At 47.1% G+C, this 24,910-nt stretch overlaps 1 protein-coding gene across 1 annotated transcript; it reads left to right on the forward strand.

Moving 5' to 3' along the window:
* Nucleotides 1-1,027: 1,027 nt before the first annotated feature.
* MKRN1 (makorin ring finger protein 1) lies at nucleotides 1,028-23,701 on the forward strand. Its single transcript, XM_049893892.1, has 8 exons — nucleotides 1,028-1,326; nucleotides 9,659-9,787; nucleotides 17,941-18,170; nucleotides 18,642-18,868; nucleotides 21,222-21,436; nucleotides 22,180-22,290; nucleotides 22,795-22,933; nucleotides 23,272-23,701. The coding sequence occupies exons 1-8, from the start codon at nucleotides 1,130-1,132 to the stop codon at nucleotides 23,482-23,484; spliced, it is 1,461 nt and encodes a 486-aa protein (XP_049749849.1). The 5' UTR covers nucleotides 1,028-1,129; the 3' UTR covers nucleotides 23,485-23,701.
* Nucleotides 23,702-24,910: the final 1,209 nt, after the last annotated feature.

Consider the following 24,910-nt stretch of genomic DNA (forward strand, 5'->3'; position numbering starts at 1 on the left):
TGATCCCGACTCATAGCGACCCTATAGGACAGAGTAGAAGTGCCCCATAGGGCTTCTTCTTTTTTTTTTTTTTTTATTGTGCTTTAAATGAAAGTTTACAAATCAAGTCAGTCTCTCACACAAAAACTTATATACACCTTGCTACATACTCCCAATTGCTCTCCCCGTAATGAGACAGCCCACTCTCTCCCTCCACTCTCTCTTTTCGTGTCCATTTTGCTAGCTTCTAACCCCCTCCACCCTCTCAGCTGCCCTCCAGGCAGGAGATGCCAACACAGTCTCAAGTGTCCACCTGATCCAAGAGCTCACTCCTCACCAGCATCCCTCTCCAACCCATTGTCCAGTCCAGTCCATGTCTGAAGAGTTGGCTTTGGGAATGGTTCCTCTCCTCGGCCAACAGAAGGTCTGGGGGCCATGACCACCGGGGTCCTTCTAGTCTCAGTCAGACCATTAAGTCTGGTCTTATGAGAATTTGGGGTCCGCATCCCCCTGCTCTCCTGCTCTCTCAGGGGTTCTCTGTTGTGTTCCCCCCAGAGGGTTTCTCGCCTTACAAAGCAGACTGCACATCTTTCTTCCGCAGAGCAGCTGGTGGGTTGGAATTAGCAGCGACCGCTTAAACACTGTGTCGCCAGGGCTTCACGGCCTTTGTTTAGCCACATGCTATTCTCTGGTCTCAGAGTTTAAGATACTTGCTTGGGCAAGGTCACCGCTGGTAGGAAGACTAAGAAGTAGCCTTTATTAACGGTTTACTATGTACCAGCGCTGAGCTCAGTGATTTCCAAGGATATCAGGGAATCCTCATGAGTTAGGGTCTACTATCATCCTCCTCAGTAGAGAGATGGGGAAACTGAGGTTTAGCGAGAACTTGAACTTCACACCTGGATAAAGGCCCCGCCCCGACCCCGCCCCTTCAACGAGCTCTCTCCTCCACCAATCAGAGGGCGCTGGGGGCGGGCCTCGCCGCTCTGGCCCCGCCCCCGCCGTCCGAGGGTCGGTAGGCACGCAGGCCCGACGCGCGCCGTCGGGGCGAGAGGCCGCCACAGGCTCCTCCCTCTCTTCGCCCCGGGGCCGGGCCGGAACTATGTGACCCCGGAAGTTCCGGTGCCATTGCTGTGTGGGATAAACAGTAATGGCGGAGGCTGCAGCTCCCGGAACAACAGCCACAACATCAGGAGCAGGAGCGGCAGCGGCGGCGCTGGCAGCGGCCTCCCCCACCCCTATCCCCGCCGTCACCTCGCTGGCCCCGGGGGCGGGGGGCGGGGGAGGCGGCAGCGGCGGCGGCAGCGGCGGCGGCAGCGGCGGCTGGACTAAACAGGTCACCTGCAGGTGAGACGCTGCGCGGCGGGCGGAGGGCGGGGGCCGCGGCCGGGCGGCGCGGCGGGCGGGCGGAGGGGGGCGGCGCGGAGGGGGGCGGCCGCGGGCGGAGGGACCGGCGTGGCCGCGGGCGGAGGGACCGGCGTCGCCGTCGCCGCTGCCCCCGCCCTCGCTGCGTCAACCCCCGCTAGGCCGGGCCGCGCGCCGGACCGCGGTGCCGCCCCGCCTCGGCCTCCGCAGCCGCGCCTCCCTCCCCTCGCCGGGCGCCGCTGGGGGAGAGGTAGGGGGACCCTGTCCTGTGGGTGGTCGGCGGGCCCCCCGGCCTGTGGCTCTGGGGGTCCGCGGAGGCGGCGGGGGGCTGTCGCTGCGAGCCGGGCCCCCGCCACCCCTTCCGGGCTCGGGCCGCCCCGCCGAGGGCGGCGGCCGCCTTGCCGGCTCCCGGGCCCGCTCGGAGCCGTCCGTTTAGAACGTCCTTGCCGGCTCGGCGCCCCCGTCCCACGGAGCGGAGCAGCTTCGGGGCCGCTGCTTTGTCTGTTTGTCGAGGCCGGCGGCTCGGAGCTTCGTCTTGGACCGGAGCGACGGGCCCGGGTCGCCGCCTCCACGCTCGGTTTTTTGAGCTGCATTACCCTCCCCCACCGAAATGTTTCTCTTTTGAAATTCACCCGTCTGACTTCTGGAAGGCGTGAAGGAGCTCGGGGCGCCCGAGGAGAGGTTTGGTTTCGCCTGGTCTTAGTATGTGAGAGGAGAATCTCCAGAACGAAGTGATTGGTGATCGGCGGTTATGTGGCTGTGCACACATGTAAAAAAGTGCCCGAGCTCTACTTCTAAGATTAGGGCTTGTGTGTAGGTAAGATAACTGCGTGTGTTATACCTCGATTTGAAGAGAGGCGTCGGCAAGGACTATAAGTCTTTCTATTGCTTGAAAAATTCCAGCCGAAAACGCTGGTTTTAACGTGGGTGTAATAATTTATATGTAAATACAAGAAATATTGGTGATTTACAGAATTCAGTGTTCTATTGTTGTGACTGTGTCCCAGTAATAGGACAGTAAATTGAAGCTTTCCCAGTTCTTAATATGATACGTTCAGGGCGTGAACGGTAAAGTTAAGGTTGTTTTAATAATGGGATGGAGAAAGTATAAAGCTATTTCAGGTAGTTTATCATTCGTCTGTAGAGCCTCGGAAGGAAATAGAGTATCCCCAGGAATAAAAATTTTAAAGTTCCTGTCCACGGAACCAGTTATGTGAATCTCTGTGCTCATTTCTCTTTTCTCTCCATTGCTCCAGTTGATTGATTATATGTGCTAGTTTAATCTTTTAAAAAGAAAATAAGGAGTGTAACCATTCTCCTGAACTTCTAGCCACTCAACTTGCATCCCAGTCTACCCCATAAGCTTTCTCGAGTATGTGACTAAGAATATGGATAGCCCCTTGCTTTTACCCACCATCTTATTGGGTCTGTAACTTGAGCCCACTTTATCTGCTTCTGTGTACAGAAATTGTGTCACTTCTAACGGGCTTTCCTTTCCCCTCTGGTAGGTACTTTTCCCTGTATCCGTTTCCCTCTTCTCTTTTCTAGTTCCTCATCGGTATCATTTTCAGAATGCAAAACATCTTACCAGACTGATATTCCTCTGTGTTTTCCTTTAGCATCTTTGAATGAAATTTCCCAGATTATTTCTCAATCAGTGAGAATTCTTTGCCCCCATGGACCAATACCCAAAAAACCGAACATGTATTTAAGAAATTTATGTAACTGAGCAATCATCAGAACAAGCCTGTGGAAGATAAAGGCTGTGGGGTGTGTGTGTGCACACATACGTACCTGCTATAGATGGATATCTGAAGCTTTTGCTTGAGACAGTTAACGTTAGAGAAAAAAAAAAACAAGTTACTTGACGTGTCTTGAGTTTAATGTTTGACGTTGTTTTCAGTTATTCTAGATACCCGACTTGGTCTTCTGTTTTTGCTTTTAATCTCTTTCGGGTAGGGTATCAAACATGTATCTTACTCATTCTAGACAGTTTTGTTTATCACGCTAGCTGTAGGGCTTTGTTCAGTGCCTGCCGTAGAGCAGGTGCTCAGTCAGTGTTTGAATTGTCAGTAAGACCACAGCTAAAATTAAACAAAGGAAACTCTGATGGCACAGTGTTGAAGAGCTTGGCGGCTAACCAAAAGGTTGGCAGTTCAAATCCACCAGCTGCTCCTTGAAAACCCTAGAGGGCAGGTCTGTTCTGTCCTATAGAGTTGCTATGAGTTGGAATCGACTCAGTGGCCGTGGGTTTGTTTCGTTGTTGTTGTTGTTGGTAAAATTAAGCCAAAATCCAAACCCACTGGCCTCGAGTCAATTCTGGCTTATTGTGACCCTATAGGCAGAGTAGAACTGCCATGTAGGATATCCAAGGCCATAAACTTTTTCAGAAGCAGACTGCCACATCTTTCTCCCCAGAGCAGCTCAAGAGTTTGAACTGCTGACCTTTTGGTTAGCAGCAGAGTGCTTAACCACTGCACTACCAGGTCTCCCTACCTAAAATTAGCCACTGTAATACGTGCTGGTATGATTCTTCTGATTTTGTTTGCTTAAACACTTGGAATAAATTAACAAAGACAATGGGCTTAATAGAACATGTATGTATCTTTCTGGAACTACCTTATTCATTCATTAAGCAATGAGTGCCTGCAATGAGAGACACTGTGCTGGATGTTAAAGGAAATACAGAAATGTACTGTATTATAAATCTTTTCAGTGTGTTTGATATCAAAACCTATCAAAGAGAGGAGCCCTGGTGACACAGTGGTTTAAGAGCTTGGCTCTTAACCAAAAGGTTGGCAGTTCGAATCTACCAGCTGCTCCTTGGAAAGCCTATGGGGCAGTTCTGCTCTGTCCTTTAGGGTCAGTGTGTGTTGGAATTGACTTGACAGCAACGAGCTTTGAAACAGCACTCAAGGCTATGGTGTGTTGTAGTGTCTGTGCGTATTTCCCCTATAGCAGATCACTCCTGTATCTAGGAATTTGACTAAGGCTCTTTTCTTCACTTAGGATATAATCCTCTTAGAAGTTAGAAGTTCTTTGGAGATGGATATTTGCTTTTAACTGCCCAGTGTCATCTGTATTTTCTGGGTGGTTACTATTTGCTTAATATTTTTCCTGAAATACTATCTCATTGTGTTTTATTTCTGCCGCTTCAGAAAACCCGAAGTCTGCTCTTCCTGAGGAGCTGTGTTGTGCTGCCCCCACCAGGCTGTGTCGTTCCTGAGTCTCTTGTTAGAGGGTGGAAACACTGTTGAGGTAGAGACCCTGCTGCTCCTGGTTTCCTCCAGCGTGTGGGGCTAGAACAGTCAATGTTTCGCCAAAACTTGTAGTTTACAAAGGTTCATTTGGAATTTGAGACACTGCTGTCATTGGAGCACTTTTACCGAGGCAGATGTGTCTTCCCGGCACCTGAAATAATGCACATAAAGCAAGCATTTTTAGTTTGGCTTTCAAAAAAATTTTGTTTGGCATCTCAGAAAAAAAGCTGTGGTTAATATAGCTTAAAAGTGAAATAATCCTTCTAGAAATTATTGAACTAAGTGCTGGTGAAATCCGTAGTTAATCTTTTACTTGCAAATTATATGAGTGTTATTTCAGAGGGGAATGGAAGTAGTGTATACCTGAGACAGCACTGAAAAGTTATCCAGCCCGGGGAGAGAAAACTTGGCTTGCAGTTGGCGCTGTGGTTCTCCATGACACTTTGCTGTCTTCTGAAGGTTTCATTAAATATTCAAGTATTACGTGTGCCAGTACTATAAAAAAACCAAAACCAAACCTGTTGCTGTCAAGTTGATTCCAACTCAAAGCGACCTTATAGGACAGATAAAAAGCAGAGTAAAGCCTGGTCCCCACCATCAGCATCTTACAATTTAAGAAAAAGGTTAAATACACACATCTAAAATTAAATATCAAAATAACAAATAACATAGCAGATTAAGTGAGTAAATGCCACATTAGTGAATATTTTGTAATTTCTGTTGGTCCCCAGAGAGGAGGTTAAGATGTCCAGAGTAGTCCTTCAGTGTGTTGGTTGTTTCTGTCGTACCCTCACACGCTGTTATTGGGGTTTCTTGGTACTTGGCTCCCATGCCTCCATTTCCAAGAGCCACAGCAAAGGGGGGATTCTCCTCAGTTGTGTTTGTCTTTATTACTGGACAGTGTCTGCTTAGAGTCACAGAATCTTCGAGGTGGCAGGAGCTTAAGCAAAATCCTAGGGCCTAGCCTTCCAGTGAATGCAGGCTCAGCCTGGGCTGTGATGTCAAGGTGAATTTGGATGGTGGTGGAATTTAAAACCAGAAGAAAAATTTTTTTGATTGGCTTCGTGGGGTGGAGGTTGAAGTAGATTTCCTTTTTTGCCTCCTCCTGTTATCTTTTGTGGAGCCCTGGTGGCGCAGTGGTTAAGAACTCGGTCGCTAACCAGAAGGTCAGCAGTTCGAATCCACTAGCTGTTCCTTGGAAACCCTATGGGGCAGTTCTCCTCCATCCTATAGAGTCGCTAGGAGTTGGATTCAACTGGACAGCATCAGGTTTGTTTTTTTTTTTTGGTTGTTACCTTTTGTAACTTACACCGTTAGGTCATGATCTCTTAGACTTCTACAGAAATGGGTTGGCAAGAAGGGATTCCACTGTAAGGACTGCTTATAATTCTGGATATACTGACAGTGTTATTACCACTAAAAGACAAAAGGCAGGTAAAACAAACCAAAACCCCAGACCAGGTATACCCAGCAACCATGTAAGATAACGCTTAGTTGCTGGCCTAACTGATTAGGACTCGTATTCTCGTGTTTCTATGGCTTCTGCAGTATCAGGTGATTGAGTGTCTGCTTAAATTCCTTCAGAGGTGGTGGTTCTGGACCTCATGAAGTTTCATAGCTGAGTGGTCCTGTTCCTTAGTCCTCATGTGGAGCCTGATCTATCATGTGTCTTCCCACATATGTTCACTCAGAAAGAGTAGCTGGAAAAGGCTATTCCTTTGTCTTCTCCAGACTAGACTACTGCCATTACTAACATCTTCTTGTGGCATGATGTCTCGGCTCTTGCTCTCTTGGTTGCCTTCCTTTCTGCTGATTTGTTCTTATGTACCTCTTAAAATGCATTGTCAGAAGCAAATGTGTTCAAGATGTGGCCTGACCTGGCAGAGTGGAGATGGGGAAGCAGAGAAGTGAGAATGAGCCTGGTACCTGCACAGACACCGTGCCAGTTACTTGACATTATACCTAAGATTAAAGAGCTTCCTGAGGCTCACACAGCTAGGAAATGGCAGAGCTGGAATTTCAACCTCATCCTCTTCATCCTGAACCTATGTGCTTTTTATTACTGCTTGATCTGAACAGTCTGCTTCTCCTGATATGGTCTGGTTGTACTGACTGTGCTAGTAGGTCCATTCGCTATTGGCTTGTGAAACGTGTGACCCACTAAAGCCCCAGGTCACGTGGAAGGCAGGTTGGTGCAGCGTTTTAAAATGGAATCTGATTGTGACACCTCCATGTTTCAAAATCTTTAGTGGTTTCTTATTGCATAAAGATAACTTGGCTTGCAGAATCTGTCCCCTGCCTCCATCTTCCGCCAAGTTTGCCCTCCTGCTCGTGACTCATCCTGCCTTCCCTGGGCACCTTCAGCCCTTTGTACTGGCTATGCCTCTGTCCAGCCACAGGACCTTTGCACTTGTTGTCCCTCTGCCTAGAATGAGCTTTCTTATCTTTTCATTGTTGGTTAGCAGGGACTTATCGACCACCAAGTCTTAGAGCGAACATCACTTTGTTGAGAAAGCCTTCCTTGAGCTACCTGATTAGGTCATATCTCCCTTTTATAGGCTCTCATGGCACAACTGGACTGTCTTTCCAACACTTGTTACAGTTGTATTTTTACATTTGTTTGTGGGATCATGGTTAAGGTCTTGCCTCCTGCGCTAGACTCAAGCTCTGGAAGCAGGAGCCACGTCTGGTTTACTCAGGCCTGAGTGTCAGCTGAGTAGTTGGCACTCTTTGGCTGAGTATCGATTGGGATGGCTGAGTTTTAGACTTGACTCACATCTTTTGGAGTTTGACCCTATTTGAATTGTTTAATCTCTAAAACTCTGTTTTCCCTCTTTGTGAGATGGGGTACATACCATGTTTAGCATTGCCCTGTATGGCACTGATTCATCACCCTGTTTTACCTTTTTTTCCCCACAAATATTTTTATATAAAAATGGGAAAAAAGTGAAGTACTATCGCATGGCCTCAGCTGGTGAGAGCGAGCGAGCTCGGTGACATACAGAGTGGTGCTCTTGGACAGGACCTGCTAGCAGGTCCCCCTGCGCTGCCCTCAGCCAGCCGGCCTGTGTGTCAACTCTCATTTCCACTCTTTCTGGCATTTTGGATTCTAGAAAACTGTTTTCACCCATCATGAATGTTAGATAGTAGTGGTGGTATAGGTGTCGCAATGACGCTAAGAAAGAGTGCCATGCCAGATGGTGGGGTTGAGCACCTTGAAGCACGGCTGGTTCAGATCAGCAGGTATCAGGTTGTAAGAGGTGGAAGACGTGATTTGACATGACGGAGGGCATTGTAAACATACCTGCAACTTGGGAGGGAATGGCCGACCACTGAATGAAGGCTGTTATTGGGTGCCTTTGAGTCCATTCCGACTTGTAGTGACCCCATGTGGCAGAGTAGGACTGCCCCATAGGGTTCTTGGCTCCGATCTCCACGGGAGTAGATTGCCAGGTCTTTCTCGTGTGGAGCCACTAGGTGGGTTCAGACTGTCAACTTTTGGTTAGCAGCTGAGCACTTAGCCGTTGCTCCACCAGGGCTGAAGGCTAGCGTGGCAAATTGTGGTTTTAGAATAAACCAAAAATTTCTGATGTGGGAGCTGCATGGTAATACCTTCCCAGGTTGAGATCTGTCAGTGGGTATTTTAACAAGTGCCTGAGATGGGGGAGCTGCATGGTAATACCTTCCCAGGTTGAGATCTGTCAGTGGGTATTTTAACAAGTCCTAAAACAGTAGCACTATCCCTATTGCTAACTTCAAACTGCCACCAGAGTCACACGGAGCGTGTAGCCAACGTTGTCCCGTGTGTGGACTGTGCAGAGTGAAGCGTTAGACCGAAGGCTGGGCCGGAAACAGCTTTATTCCAGCAGTGACATTGCTTCCAATGAGAACCCCGTCTCAACAGTGGGTACATTTAGAGATACTTTAAAGCGTGGTTTTACTGTAGTGATAGTGGTAATTACAATGTAATTATCATTAATTTCTTCAATTAGGCTCTTTTTTTTTTTTTTAAGTCTTTTAGTTCCTTTATGCAGTCAGAAATAATCCATTGATAGAAGTGGTCTTAACACAAAATTTGGGTCATGTGGAGCTCAAACAACCTCAAGGCTTGCAGAAAGTACAGGCAGTCCCTGGATTAGAAACAGATTTCTGTTCCTAAGTCTGTCTTTAAGTCAAATTTGTACGTAAGTCAGAACAGTTATGTACAGTTCGTATCTATCGTCAGTCAAATGTCTTAGTATAGGGCATGCAGTGTACCTTTCTATGCATACAAAACATTAAAGAAACATTTCCAGATACACCAAAAACATTTTTTACATAATAATACAGTAATAACAACAATAATGTTTTGATGCATGTCACAAAATAGCACCCGTTGTACGTACCTTGAATTTTTAACATACAGTCAGTCAGCCCTCCGTATCCATCGGCATACTCCACCAACCGTGGATGTGACTGCTATACGGGGGTTGGTTCATAACTACCGGTTGTAAGGATATTCCTAACCCGGGGACTGCCTGTAGCTCTGTGGCCAGCACAAGTTCAAACCTGAGTCACATTAAGTTAAACCTAGTAACAGTTGAACTTGGGTCAGAAGCCACTCAGTCATGATCTGATACCTGGTTTTTTTTTTTTTTTTTTAAGTCATACACTCACCAAGGCCTTGCAGGTAGCTGGCGGAGGAGCCACTAGACGAGGACATAAAGCGACTTCCTTGCCTCTGTTTTTCCAGCTCATTTTGGTAGTGTTTTTCATTTGTGGCTTTTGAAAAATTAAAATGGCTCCTTGTGAAACGCACACTTGCTCACCCTTTTTGTTCCACATTGATTCTTGCTTCTTTATCTTTGACTTTTTTTTACAGACAGAGTATGCCCTTGTGGCCGAAGTGCATGGAAAGCAAGTTGCTCCCTCTCCACGACTGTAAAATGAGAACGGTGGCCAGACTTTACCTGTAGTGACAGGATGAACGGCCACGTAGCACTGACATCCGCCTGTGTCTGCAGGCAGACCTTTTGCATCTTTTTAATCCGATTGTGTTGCCCTTGGTCTGGCAGGTATTTTATGCACGGGGTGTGTAAGGAAGGAGACAACTGTCGCTACTCACATGACCTCTCCGACAGCCCCTATGGTGTCGTGTGCAAGTATTTTCAGCGAGGGTACTGTATCTATGGAGACCGCTGCAGGTAAGAATTTGTTTATAAGTTAGTTCTGGGTTTGCAGGTGGGCTGGGAGGGGTTCGGAGAAAAAATGAGAGTAAAATACACAATTCCAATAGCTTTATAAATGATACATGCCCAATACTTAAAGGCGTTGAAGGGTACTCCTCAGGAATGTTGGTAACATTGGCAAATCTTTCTGGGGGTGGAGAGGAGTGAGATGTATTACGTTTTTGAAGTAGGTTTGTAATACAGTCCTAAATTTAGTTAATGCCGAAGGAATAGCTTCTACAAACCTGGCGGGGTGGAGTGGAGTGGGGCAGAGCATGTTTGTGTACGGCTTCCCGGCCCTTCCTTTTCCCACCAGGAATGAGGTGCCTGTTAGACCAAACAAGACTGCCTTCAGTCATTCTCTGGTAGTGTGAACTGTGAAGAGAGACTGGGATCATAGGCATTTGGGACAGTGCTTAGAGTACTGGGTAAGAGGGCTTGCGTTCCATCTAAGCCTTCCTGAGCCCCCTGAGCTCACCAGACTAGTTACCAGGCTCAGGGGCAGCTAAGTTTTAGGGACAGTGCTTCAGGAGTGCCTCTCACATTTCAGAATGTTGGAGAACCACGAGGGATCAGCGATGATGCCATCCCTGTCCCTGTTCATCCAAGTGAAACCTGTTAGACTGCAGTGCAGCAGTAATGGATTTTCTGCAGAGATCGGGCAGCGCTTTTCCTCTCATTGTCCCAGTTCAGAAAATGTCTAGGTGTATTCATTATCTGTTGCTGTTAAACAAATTATCCCAAAATTTAGCTACTTAAACCCACAAACATGTATTGTGCCACTTAATTCCTGGGAATCGGGAATTGGGAACGGCATAGCTGGGTGGTTCTGGCTCAGGGCCTCTCCTGAGGTTACAGCCAAGCTGTCTGCCAGACTGCGGGCTTTGGAAGGCTCCTTGGGAGGGCTGACCGGGGCTGGAAGCCTGCCTTTAAGAGGGCGCACTCGTGTGGCTGCTGGCCGGAGGCCTCTGTTTTCACCACGTAGACCTCTCCACGGGGGCAGGGGGGCTGCCTTCGTGTCCCCATGCCTCAGCACAGGTGATCAGAGGAGAGAGGATGAGGTCACAGTGCCTTTTGTGACGTAGCCTCAGCAGTTGCATACTGCCATTTCCTCTCTGTTCCATTTATGACAAGCAAGTCACTGAGCCCAGCCCACATTGGAGGTGTGAGGGTGGCATTGGACTCCACCTTCATGAAGGGAGGAGTACCTAATAATTGGTGGGCATATCTTAAACTGCCACACTAGGTAAGACTGTTAATGTCCTGTCGTCGGGAAAAAAATCGTGTCAACTATTGGGTTCTAAGGCTTAAAGTTCAGCAGAATGTGAAACTCTTAGTGGGTAGGATACTAAGTCACCCCACGTCTTTTTCAGTAGGAAATCTAGTAAGGATGGAGGGAAAAAAGATTCTTTTCACATGACCATGAGAGCTCAGAAATGCATCCTCTGGTATCTGAGTTCAGGAGCTCTAGTAGTACACTGGTTAAGTGCTCAGCTGCTAATCAAAACATCAGCAGTTCGAACCCACTAGCCGTTCCATGGGAGAAAGACCTGGTGATCTGCTTCCGTAAAGATGACAGACTTTGAAACCCTGTGGGACAGTCCTGCTTGTCCTTTAGGGTCGCTGTGAGTCAGAATCTACTTGTCAGCAAAGGGTTTGGTTTGTTTTTTTGTTGTTGTTGTTTTTGGTATCTGAGTTTAGTGGTCATTTTGCTCTCTGCAAGTTTTTTTATTGCCAGTATGTATATATGTGTGTATATATATATGTAAATGTGTGTGTGTGTATAAATCACCAGTGACATCTTTTTGCAGTCATAGTATTAAGGAGGAAAAAAGTTGTCAGATCCATCCTACTATGAACGAGCAATTCTTTGTAGTAGGATGCTCTCTGCAGGCTTTCTAGACCAAGGTAACTGTAGGGGAGCTGGGTTTAGTGACTGGCCAGTCGGTTGAGAATCATTGCAAACTACAGTGGGGAGAGAGGAATTGAATGTTGATGAAAACAGTATCTCAGGTGCCCAGTAGAGATATGTGGAGAATAGACATACATTAGTTTCTTCTTTTTTTTTTTTTTCCATTGTGGTGAAAATATGCACAATAAAACACTCTTCATTTTTAACGATTTCTACATGTATAGTTCAGTGACGTTGATTACGTTGTTCAAGTTATGCAACCATTCTCACTATCCATTTCCAAATTATTCTACCACCGTTAACACCACTCATCGCCTCCCTAACATGTGTTAGTTTTCATTATAGTTGCTGAGTGGCTTTAACAGCAGAAATTTATTGTCTCACAGTTCTGGAGCCTGGGAACCTGAGACCAATGTTGGCCCTGTTGATTCCTTCTGAGATTTTACAAGGAATCTTGGTGGTGGACTAGCTAAAGAGGGAATCTTACGGAAGGCCTTGTTCTAAGACTGCTTGTTTTCTTTTTAAAATTGTAACTGGGGACGTCCGTCAGCCTACTTATATCACCATTAGCATATAGGGAGGGCTCAGCTGCTAACCAAAAGGTCAGCAGTTTGAATCCACCAGCCACTCCTTGGGAATCCGGTGGGACAGTTCTGCTCTGTCCTATAGGGTTGCTGTGAGTTGGAATCCACTCGATGGCAACAGGTGTGGTTTTGTTTTTGGTTTTGATACACCTTGCCCAGTATCCAGGGATTTCAAGTGATTAGAGGGACAAAAAAAAAAAATTTTTTTTAGAGGGACAAGGTGGTTTACAATGCAAGACGACGTATAGTTCCAGCAGCTGAAAGTGTTACTGTATCGGCTTGGTTGTGGAGTGGTTATTTAGTGAGGCCAGTTCTTTGTTCGGGACTGCTCTGCACCTTGTAGGACTGCTGGTGTCCCGGCTCCACCTGCTAAAGCCTTGAGAACTCCCAGGCACTGTTTCTGGACTCCCCCTGGGGAAGGGGCAGGGTGGCCTTGGTGGACAGCCATTGCTATCTGTAGACTTCTTGTTTCCTTTGGAGGAGCTTTGCCCTCTGCTTCTGCTGAATCACGTCAATTAAAATCTGTCAAGGCCGTCAGCAGATGAATGGATAAACAAAATGTGGCGTATACATACAATGGAATACTATTCACCCAGTAGGAGAAATGAAGTCTTGATACGTGCTACAGTATGGATGGAGCTTGAAGACATTATGCTGAGTGAAATAAGCCAGTCACAAAAGGGCAGATATTGTGTGACCCTCACTTACATAAAAAGACAAGAAAAGGCAAATATATAGAGACCAAAGTTGATTCATGGTTACTGGGATGGAAGAGAGAGGGAGAAGGGGGTTAACAATGATGAAAAAAATCGCATTAATTAAAGGTAGGGTTGCAAGGCTGATTATTGTAATTGCTGTCAATAAGTTATACACCTGTAAAAAGCTGAATTGGCAAAAGTTGTGTGGTGGATATATTTACAACAACAACCCCCAAAAAAGTAGCTACTGAGGCTGATTATATATAACCAGACACCTCATGGGATTTAGTTCCTTGGTTTGGAGGTTTAGGGTCATGGGTTTATGGGACATATCCCAGTTAATTGGCCTAGTAACATACTTAGTGCTTCTGTTCTACCTCCCGGTTCCTTGCGTAGTGCCTCGGGTCTTCAAAGCTTGTAAGCGGCCACCCAAGGCACAACAGTTGGTCTCTGTTTGCCTGGAGCAACAGAGGAAGGAGAGTCAGGAATAGGAGCAGGAGCTGGAGTGTGTGGCTCATTGCCTCCATGAATAACTGCCTCCTTTTCCATGAGACCAGAAGGACTTGGATGGTGCCCAGCTAGTGTTACTGAACATTTTGATCGAAGATCCTGTAGAAGAATTCTAAAATCAAGAGGGGGGGAAACGTAGAACAGAATTTCAAATTCTCAGGGACTCTAGGCCTTCTGGAGTCATGGAGGTGGCTGAACTCCTGAAACTATTGCCCTGAGATAATCTTTAAACTTTAAACCAAAAATGCCCTCTGAGGTTATCTTGGAACCGAGCGAAAGTTTAGCATAACTAATGAAAAAGGTCCGCCTTGAGCATTATGCTCTTTTAAAAACTATCTGTATGGGATCAAACTGACAACAGCAACTTGAAAGATTGGATAGGAACCTTAGGGGGCAGTGGATTTGTGTTAATAAGGGAGGAATAACTCAGAAACGGGGGTGAGAGTGGTTGCACAACCTGAAGAATTTAATCAGTGTCACTAAATTGTACATGTAGAGACTGTTGGATTGGTGTATGTTAAAATTTAGAGAGAAGAAAAATCTTTAGAGGCAGATCTTGGGCTACAGAATGAATAGGGGTGGGAAGTTGCAAGCCGACCAGAGGGAAAAGTGCCTGGCTTGTCTTGCTTAGAGCTGGGAGAAGAACGGAAAATTGACCGACCTTCCTTTGATAGAAGTTCATACCGCATCAAAGTACTCTTTGCAAGATGTGAAAGAAATGCGTATCAGTTTCAAAGTTGCCTCAGCATTCATGCATCCATTGCTTCTCATTTCTCCTAAAAGGGTCAGAGATTCTGTGATAACCCATTGAAGAATTTAATAGCTACAGCAGCCCCTCAACAGGATAGACTGACACAGTGGCTGCAACAGTGGGTTCAAACCTACCTGCTATTGTGAGGATGGTGCAGGACCAGGCAGTGTTTCATTCTGTTACACGCAGGATCACCATGACTCGAAACTAACTGGACAGCACCTGACAACAGCAGCAGCCACAGCCACAGGCTGTAGACCCAGCAGATGTGAGAGTCCTCCCAGGTGGGTCGCACGCTTTGTGCCCTGGTCCGTGCAGACCGTCCTGTCCCTCGGGGCACAAAGGCAGCCATGAACAGTACGTGAAGTACTGGACGAGGCTGTGCTCCAGTAAAGCTGTATTTTTGGACACTGAGGTCTGAGTTTCATACAGTTCCTGTGGGTCTTGAGTCTTTCTTTTTCCCGCAGTCATAACCACTCTTGGCTGGGTCGGCTTTGGTGTGCAGGCTGCAGTGGGCCGGGCCCTGCTCTTGGGCTCCTGCCTTGGTGGCTCCTGCCAAAGTGGGGGTCTCGGTCTTTCTTTTTCTTTTTTTAGTATTTGCTTTTTTGTACTTTGTCCTTCCTAGTACCACAGATCTTTACTTTAGAAGTATGTATCTATGGCTCTAGTCTTGCCTTAGGCACTAAGGGGATAAAACGTTTGCCTAAATAGTCAGATTTGAGGCCATACTATATTTAATTTAAATACTGTCTTTCCCTCTCAATGTAATCCCTCAAAATAAAGTTTTCGTTTGATGTATGTTCCTTTTTTAGAGGGGCTCTTAATTTTAAAAGTTTTTTAATTTTCAAAATAGATTCTCATCTGAGGCCAGGAACCTTGTTTCTCTACCGTTGGTTCCTCAGGATGTAGTGGGTGTTAAGTAGCAGCTGGCGATCTGTTTGATGATGATATAAAACTGTTGGAATATAATATAAAAACCCATTGCTGTTGAGTCAGTTCTGACTCACAGCGACCTATCTTAGTTATCTAGTGCTGCTGTAACAGAAATACCCTAAGTAGATGGGTTTAACAAAGAAATTTATTTTCTCACAGTCAGGTAGGCTAGAAGTCCAAATTCAGGGCACGAGCTCCAGGAGGGAAGACTTTGTCTTCTCTGTCAGCTCTGGTGGAAGGTCCTTGTCATTCATCAGTCTTCCCCAGACTAGGAGCTTCTCCACGCAGGGACCCTGGGTCCAAAGGACGTGCTAAGCTCCCAGCACTGCTTTCTTGATGGTATGAGGTCCCCCTCTCTGCTCGCTTCCCTTTCCTTTTTATCTCTTAAGAGATAAAAGGTGGTGCAGGCCACACCCCAGGGAAATTCCCTTCACTTTGAATCAGGGATATGACCTGGGTAAGGGTGGTATTACAATCTCACCGTAATCATCTTTAACATAAAATTATAATCACAAAGTAGAGGACAGCCACACAATACTGGGAATCATGGCCTAACCAAGTCGACACGTACTTTTGGGGGACACAGTTTAATCCATGACACGACCCTATAGGATAGAGTAGAACTGCCCCACAGGGTTTCCAAGGAGTGGTCAGTGGAGTCCAGCTGCCAGTCTTTGGGTTGTAACGGAGCTGTCGACAGCCGCTCCACCGGGGCTGCTGAACATGACGTGGCTTCTCGGTGTCCTTCTAGCCTGTTCTGAAAACACATCCTTTTATGACTGTGGAAAACTGTAGGATATTTGAAAGCAGCAAAACTCAATTTGTAACTGTGGGCTTTCCAGCTAACATCTCATGTTTTCCGAAGTTTTACTCAGCCTTGTTGACTCCTTGGTAGTTAAATTTACCTTACACCAAAGTGCACTCCTGGTGCTTGCAGTGTGGTGGTCAGAGGATGGTGTGCGTTCCAGTCCTGGACAGCAAGGGTTCCTGAGAGTCACTGCCCCGTGGTCCCCCCAGCGAGTGTGCAGAGGAGAAGAAGGGGCCTTTCTTATCTCTCCACTTACCTTCATCTCATCCTCCTAAACTTTTTCTCATTTAAAGGCTGTGAAAATAATAAAATAATTCTTCTGAAATTCTGTTTCAAATGAGGGAAAAACTTCATCTGCAGAGTGAGGGTTGGGGCCAGGCTCCTGCGGTTCCCTCCAGGGCTCAGGAAGGCTGCCCCGCAGAGGGTGGGCCTGCTCTCTGTCTCTGGAGTGAGTGTGGGGCCGTGAGACACTAGGAAAAGTGACTGGTGCGAGGACTGGGGAACAGAACTGTAAGCTGAATGCCAGTGTCAGCAGCCAGGTGTGGCCCACGGCTACCACACACTGAACCGAGACCCAATATTCACTTTGTGACTGTTCGGCCGTCTCTAAAAGGATGACAGTATTCCTTTGGGTTTTCTGATGATGACGTGAGATATACACAAAGGACATGTCAGTGGTGGTCCTTCCCCTCATCCTTCAGCTCCCATGATTCCAAGCTATGAAATAAAGTGCAGCAACTTGTTATAGGCGATAGCAGGGCTGCTCAGTGACCTGTACCGCAAGACGCAGCAGGCTGCCCAGTGCTTAGTGTGAAGGTGAAGGTTGAGATGATACCATACAAAGATTAAAGACCTGTTCAGAAAATGTTTGCCATAAGCCAGAGGACATCTTTCGTTAGGCTTTGCTTCTTTTTCAGATGTAAACACGGACAGCTGACTAACACAGATGACCCGTGGCTGGGAGGAGAAAAAAGTAGTAGTTGCAGTTGAGTCAGTTTTGACTCACGGTGATGCCCTGTGTGTCAGGGTAGGACTGTATTCCATTGGGTTTTCAGTAGCTGATTTTTCAGCAGTAGATCACCAAGCCTTTCTTCCGAGGCACCTCCCTGGGTGTACTCAAACTGCCAACCTTTTGGTCAGCACTTCAAGGGACTCCGACCCATGGTTCACATACACACCAGTAGTTACAGCACAGTTTAGATTTAGTACATACATTTTTGTTTGTTTAATTGGTTGTGTCAGAATGTAACTCTTAGACCATAAAATGCTCAAGGAGTTGTGAGAATTTTCTCTAGAAGGAAATAGAATTTTTTGTTCTTCGAGATGTGATTTAATGGTAGTTGTAGGGATGAAAAGAAAGGAGAAAAGTGTAAGGACTTAATTAGGTGAATGGATGGCTATAGAAAAAGAAAATACCTAAAACATGTTTTGTAAATAGTTTTCCTTTTAACATGGGGAGCATTTTCAATAGGCGTAAATAAGAGGCTGCGCCTTTCTCCGTAGTAACTGAGTGTCGGCCATGCTTTGCTGAATCTGTCAGTTAATTTTAGCTGTGCTCTGTCTTCAGCAGAGCTACCATGAGACCAGTAGGTTGTCACCCGTCTGAACTCGAGTGGGGTGGGGTGTGAATCGTAGTGACTGGCCCACAGCAGGGGTGTGCAGATGCGGCCTGAAGGCCAGATCTGGTCTCAGGTTGGTTTTGTAAATAAAGTTCACGTACTTCAGTGTTGACTTTGACTGCACAGAGGCAGTGCCACAGTGTTGGCATCCTATGGGGGCTAGTACCTGCCTATTGACAGTTTCCCAGGTGGCCCATGTGCAGCACTGAAGTTTGAGGAGAACACAAGGAGCGTATCGGGGTACGTATGCCCGCCATCCATCTGGAGGCTTGTTGTGTTTGGACAGTGACTGCTGACACTCTCCTGTTTTTCAGATATGAACACAGCAAACCATTGAAACAGGAAGAAGCAACTGCTACGGATCCAACTGCAAAACCATCCCTTGCTGCTTCCTCAAGTCTCTCATCAGGAATTGGACCACTTGTTGAAATGAGTGCGGGCGAACCTGAGTTGAGAAATTCAAACTTTGCGACTGTTGGGGCAGGTGCAGAAGACTGGGCGAATGCCGTCGAGTTTGTCCCTGGGCAGCCCTACTGTGGCCGTAGTAAGTATCCTGAAGAAGAAAGTCAAAGAGGACTAGACAGCCGGTCATCAATTAGCTGAGTTGTCACCCTTTCCTGTTTCCAGTCTTCGTATGTAGCATAATTTTACTACTTGAAATCGGATGACTTACGACTTGTTGATGGAGTGAAAGAAACTCTTTGCATACCGATAGAAATGAGTGTAAAACGTTGTAAAAGACAAGCATCTCTTCTTAGTAGTTTTTAGAATTAAATTTCAGTTGCACAAGAAATATACAGAGCAGCTGTTTTTCTGCAAGCCTAACCTTGGAAATGTCAGTGTTAGAAGGAATGCATCTCTTTTCAGGAGTGAGGGACGTAGCTCAGTAGACCGTTTTGGAGTTTAGTTGAAGCTTTTTTGTATTTTTTCTGTTCCGTTAGCTGCTCAGTTACCTTATAGTTCGTGTATCTGCCTTGTGCACCTTGAACCTTTTCCACCCTCTTGAACCTTTCAGCTGCCCCTTCCTGCACTGAAACACCCCTTCAGGGCTCAGTGACCAAGGAAGAGTCAGAGGAAGAGCAGCCCACCATGGAGACCAGGAAGCAGCTTTGCCCCTATGCTGCGGTGGGAGAGTGCCGTTACGGGGAGAACTGTGTGTACCTGCATGGAGATTCCTGTGACATGTGTGGGCTGCAGGTTCTGCACCCTGTGGATGCTGCCCAGCGGTCACAGCACATCAGAGTAAGTCTAGAGGGACACACTTACGTTCATAGCTGTGAGAAATGGGCTCCCTCTGACCACGTTGTTGTTCATTTCAGAGAAGCGTCTGGTGAATTGAATGGTTAGCAGCAGTAGGGGTGATTTCCTGCCTGGCTCTCTGAAATGCTTTTCAAGAAGTCCCCTTTCCAGAACTGTGCGAGTTTTTTCCTTTTTTAATAATAGCTTTTAACTCACATACCAAACAGTTGACTCGGTTTTAGTGTATCTACAGAGTCTTCTGACGATTGTCACTTCCCTGTCTAGTGTTCGAACATGTCTGTCACCCCCATTCTTCCCTGCTGCCAGCCACTGGTGATAACTGCATAACCTGCTTTCTCTCTCCCTGGGTTTGTCTCGTCTGCACACTTCATGTAAGCAGGATCATACGATGTGTGGCCTTTTGTGACTGATTTCACGCTGACCGTTTTCAGGGTTCATTCATGTTGCAACATGTATCAGAATCTCATTCCTTTTTTATGGCTGAATAACATGCCACTGGTGGATGTGGACATATATTTTTGTTTCTCCGGGGTGTACACCTCAGAGCGGAAGTGCTGGGTTGTGTGGCAACTCGAGGTTTCGCGTCGTGAGCATCTGCCAAAGTCTTCTCCAGAGTGGCAGCAGCGCGTTACAGCCCTTCTATCAGTATAGGAGGGGATCACACTCACAGCAGGAACTTTTTGTTGGGAGGACATTGCATTACAGGTTTATCTTCTGATCATCATTCCGTCCCCATTTAATAAAAATAATTTGGTTGCTGGACGGGGTGAAGCATGGTGTAACATTGACTTCATTTGAGATTCTGCCTTCATAGCCTGCTAGCTGTGTGGGTGTAGGCAGGTTAAATCCCTCTAAATTTTTCATCAGTATATTGGGAATAATAGGAGCCTTGCTGGTGCAGTGGTCAAGCACTTGGCTGCAAACCAAAAGGTCGGCAGTTCAAACCTACCAGCCACTCTTTGGGAAGAAGATGTGGCAGTCTGCTTCCGTGAAGATTTACAGTCTTGGAAACCCTATGGGGCAGTTCTACTCTGTCCTGTAAGGTTGCTATGAGTCGGAACTGACGACGGCAGCAGGTTTGGTTTTTCTGGGTTTATTGGGAATAATGGTGCCTACCTTGGCCTTGGAGGATTGTTAAAAATATAAAAGGTTTAAAAAGGACAAGGAAATAAACTAAGATGTGAAATGGTTATGTGGGGTTATAGGTGACTTTTCTATAGCTTTTCTATATTTTTCATATTTTTTATAATGAGCATGTTTCTTAAAGAAAATTTGCGATACCCACACAAAGACAGGGCCCGGCCCACCGAGGCCTGCAGGCCAACGAGGGATTACGAGTGGAGGAAGTAAAGACATGAGTCTCAAAAATCGTATGAAACTCAAATTTCAGGGTTCGTAGCATTATTATTCATAATAGCCAAAAACTGGAAACAGCCTAAATGTCCATCACCTGATGAATGGATAAACGAGATGTGGTTTTTACATACAATGGGATATTATTTGTCAATAAAAAGGAACGAAGCGCTGATGCATGCTACAACATGGCTGAACCTTGAGAACACTACGCTGAGTGCAAGCAGCTAGACACGGAAAGCCACATGTTGTATGACGCCATTCCTGTGAGATGGCCAGAATAGGCAGACCAATAAGACCAAGTAGCGTAGTGGTTGCCCAGAGCTGGAGGGGGTTGGGGGAAATAAGGAATGACTGCTGGTGGGCACAGGGTTTCCCTCTGGGGTGGGGAAAACATTCTGTTGATTTTGGTAATGGTTGCCTGATTCTGTGAATACACTAAAGCCATTTAATTTTACACTTTAAATGGATGAATTGTATGGTGTGTGAATTACGTCTGAATAAAGCCATTATTTATTTATTTTTTTTAGGGTATGTGGAAATTCTGTGCCTGTCACACATTTGTCACCTAGTAAATGTTAGTTTCCTTCACTTTCCTTTCTGACAGGTTGTAAATTGGGGCCTTAATCCTAATTACATTCTCCAGCCGTAAACCAAAAAGCCAGCAAACTTAGTACTAAACAGTCTTGAACGTGGATAACAGCAGGGGTTGAGCTGCAGGGTAAGGTGGAGAGAATCGGGTAGCTTTTCAGTTTCCAAAACTGAGTCTTCTAGTCGGTTTTATAGTATTGTGAGGTCCCCGAATGTCAGCAACCCGTGTTCACTTGCGAACAAAGCTTGTCTCTGCGTCACACTGGGGACATCCTCTACCAGGCTCCTTCAGTTGACTGTTCGATTCTCTGAATGTGAGTTAGCTGTCAAGTTTTCCACCTCTCGTGTGCAGTGACTTGACCGCACCTTGTGTGTCTCTTGCTCTCTCCAGTCTTGCATCGAGGCCCATGAGAAGGACATGGAGCTCTCATTTGCTGTCCAGCGCAGCAAGGACATGGTGTGTGGGATCTGCATGGAGGTGGTCTATGAGAAGGCCAACCCCAGCGAGCGCCGCTTTGGGATCCTCTCCAACTGCGGCCACACCTACTGTCTCAGGTGCATTCGCAAGTGGAGGAGCGCGAAGCAGTTTGAGAGCAAGATTATAAAGTGAGGCTCCTCCCCACCCCCCATTTGTGCTTTCTGTTTGGGGAAGAATTTAGTATCTTGTGCCAACTTTCAACCAGATGGACCGCATTTAAATGCATGCATTTTATCTTGAAACTGGGGTATTCTTCTAATTGGGATTTCTTCTTCGTATCTCAGTCAGCTTCGAGGTTAGTTGGTATATCTATTTCAGTTTGAACGAGGAAATCCTCTGTGTCCATTAGTAGAATCTTCGTGCTTTTTCTGAGGAGACTGTTTCTTGGATCAGCTAGTCGAGGCTCAGTGAGCAGACGTACCTGGCTCTGAATGTATGTTTCCTGACGTTTTACATTTTCCACCTTCCTATTCCATTCATTAAGCTAGCAAACAAGTCACCATCCTTTAAAGATTGTTCTCATAACTGAACAAAACGACATAATCTAAACAGAGCAAAGTGACAAGAAATAAATTTATTTAAACGAAAGAAAAAGGAGTCTGTGTGAAATGTCTTTTTTTTTGTTTGTTTGTTTTACCTAAGTTACTATTTTTTTTAAAAAAACTGAACTGGCTAGCCAGTGAGTTGGACTTGTGGAGGCCTTTGTCTTGCTTCCCAGGAGTGGTCAGTTGTGTGACTGTGTGGACCCCTTTCGGGAGTGCCCACTTGCCTCCAGTCCAGCTTTAAAGCTGGGTGCGGTGACCAGGGTGTGTCCTGGAGAAGCGTGGGCCTGAAAGGGGATTTGCACTGCAGCCTCTTCATTGTTTCCCAGGTCCTGCCCCGAATGCCGGATCACATCTAACTTTGTCATTCCAAGTGAGTACTGGGTGGAGGAGAAAGAAGAGAAGCAGAAACTCATTCAGAAATACAAGGAGGCGATGAGGTATGAGCACCGCAGCCTCTTCTCAGCCTAAGACCCCGGCGGCGCTGGGCTCACTCCAAAAAGAACAGTGCTGCTCCTCCTACTCCTACCTCCCTCCTGCCCTTTCTGTGACTTCGCAGTATGGGTTACCTTGTCACCCCCGACAGCACCTGCCCACTATGTGTGCTGCCATAACGCAGTCCTTGCGGTGCACGCCAAGGGACCGTGTTATCACGGAGTCTATACTGCCGGTGGCCAGAGCCCCGAGGCTGCGGCGCGACCAAATTCCGGGTCTGTGTTAGAGTTGTCCTGTGTTAACCTGTGTATTTATTGGCTTCCAGAGGTCCCTCCTGGCTCTGTGGTGCTAGAGCTGTGCCACACCAGAGACTGGGTAGCGTGTGCACGTGTCTCAAGGCACCCGGGGAGGGCTGTAGACAGACGTGCTGGCGCGACCCCTGCCGGGCTGATAGCCAGCGCAGGCCTGAAGTCCGGTGTGAATAAGGGTTGCGATATTTTCCTTTCCAGCAACAAGGCGTGCAGGTATTTTGATGAAGGACGTGGGAGCTGCCCGTTTGGAGGGAACTGTTTTTACAAGCACGCCTACCCTGATGGTCGTAGAGAGGAGCCACAGAGACAGAAAGTGGGAGCATCGAGCAGATGCCGGGTAACTCTCGCGTTTTTCTTAAAGGAGGGGAAATACCTCGCTGTCTGTTGAGTCCTGCACAGGTGGGGTCGGGGAGTGAGACTAGAGTGTGAAAGGAGGAAAGAAGCCTCAGGAACCTGGGAGGGGTATGTGAGGATAAAGGAGAGCACTGGACGCTCTAGACTAAGCCGAGGGCACCGAGGGCAACGAGTGCCAGAGGGGAGGAGTCGGTAAAATGGAGACCCTAAATCAGAAGTCCCGTTCGTCATGCCCTCGGCGTGCTGGACGGTTGCCCTAGACCACAGCCTAGAAGATGCCGCTCGGCAGTGCCGTCCTTATCACGGCCTTGTTTTTTACAGGCCCCACGGAGGAACCACTTCTGGGGGCTCATTGAGGAAAGAGAGAACAGCAGCCCTTTTGACGACGACGAGGAAGAGGTGGTCACCTTTGAGCTGGGCGAGATGTTGCTTATGCTTTTGGCCGCAGGTGGGGACGACGACCTGACAGACTCGGAGGACGAGTGGGACTTGTTTCACGATGAGCTGGAAGATTTTTATGACTTGGACCTATAGCGGCGTGCGGCGGCGCATGAACTGGTCTGCGCCTCGGCCAGTAGCTCTTCCCGGGGTGCGTGGCGGGGCCTGAGTGTCTCCCAGGCAGGCCTGCCCGCTCCAGGTGCTCTTGTCGTCATTCGTCCCCAGGGTCTGTCTTCTCTGCCCTCACCCTTACCCCCAGGCGTGTGTTGTTTTCTCTGTTTAAAAAAGTTAAAAAAATAAATCTTGAAGTTAGTTTTTTTGTAATATGAATTTAACTGTCAAGACAGTGTAGGGTTGTTGCATCATCTATTTCCAGGCAGACTCACACAGCTCTAGGGTAGTGTGTATGGACTTGCCACGCTCGCTTTGAGGACCTCAGGTGCAGAATAAAAGCATCAGCCACGCTTCAGGGTCCAGGACTGGGGTGTTGGGTGAAGGAGTCTGACTTGGCAAACGGCCTCGGCTCCTGGTGAAGCCTGCGCACGTGTTTTTCTATCTGTCCCTGCCCTGTGAGCCCCACTGCGTGCAGTTGTTCTTGCGTGGTTTTGGTCTGTTGTTGAACTGCACACGAGTGATACTACTGGGTAACCAGAACCAGGTATGAATGTGTTGAGATTTTTTCCTGTGTTTAGCATGATTACAAAGATAGAGTGGCGCGCAAGTAGCGCCGAGCTGGAAGTTGCCTTCCGAGTTGACTTGATGTGAGTGAGTGGGAGTGTGCCAGCCACCCTCCTCCCTGCGTAGAAGCAGTCTCCTTAGCCCTAGGGGAGAACCGGAGTTAGTGGTTTCAGCCTAGTGCAGCAGGTAGGTCTTAAAGGGCAGAGCAGTACCTTGGTGTGGGTCATTGTTCCTAGAGCAGTGCTAGCTCTGTCTTTGTCAATAGAGAAATGGCATTAGCCCTAGAGGTTGAAACTACCTGCTTATCCCTTATATTAACACGAGCTGGGTCTCAGACACACCGCTGGATTTCAGATGTGGTGAGCGCCGAGCCTCTCCAGTACAGGCACTTTCTGAACACTGTTCTCATGGGAGGGGTTGTGTTGTCGGGTTTTTGTGTTTGTTTTTGTGGGTATTTGCCTCATTCTACCCCTGAGCCTTGCAGGTAGATGTGACTCAGAGCTGTGTTCTAAGGTGTGTTCTGCAGCGGAGCAGTGGGTTCCAGTGCCGAGCCACACCTCTCCGCTAGTGGGTTGGCGGGGCGGCAGGCCGCTGGAGAAGCTGAGGCTGAGCTGGGGATTCCATAAGGGGAAATTTGAGCTTCGCATTTTGTTGCTCTGTTTCCTGAGAATGACTTGGAGATGCTCCTGGTTGTCCATCTACTGCTTTGATTCCTTGGATCCATCCATTCTTTCACTTTAAGAAAAACAAGTAATTGTCACAGAGGTCTCTGTATTTTGCAGCTGCCCTTTTGTAAGAAGCACTTTTCCCAAATAAAACAATAACAACAACAACAACAAAAAGC

This window comes from Elephas maximus, chromosome 8 (genome assembly GCF_024166365.1).
Source record: "Elephas maximus indicus isolate mEleMax1 chromosome 8, mEleMax1 primary haplotype, whole genome shotgun sequence".
Classification (NCBI taxonomy): Eukaryota; Metazoa; Chordata; class Mammalia; order Proboscidea; family Elephantidae; genus Elephas; species Elephas maximus.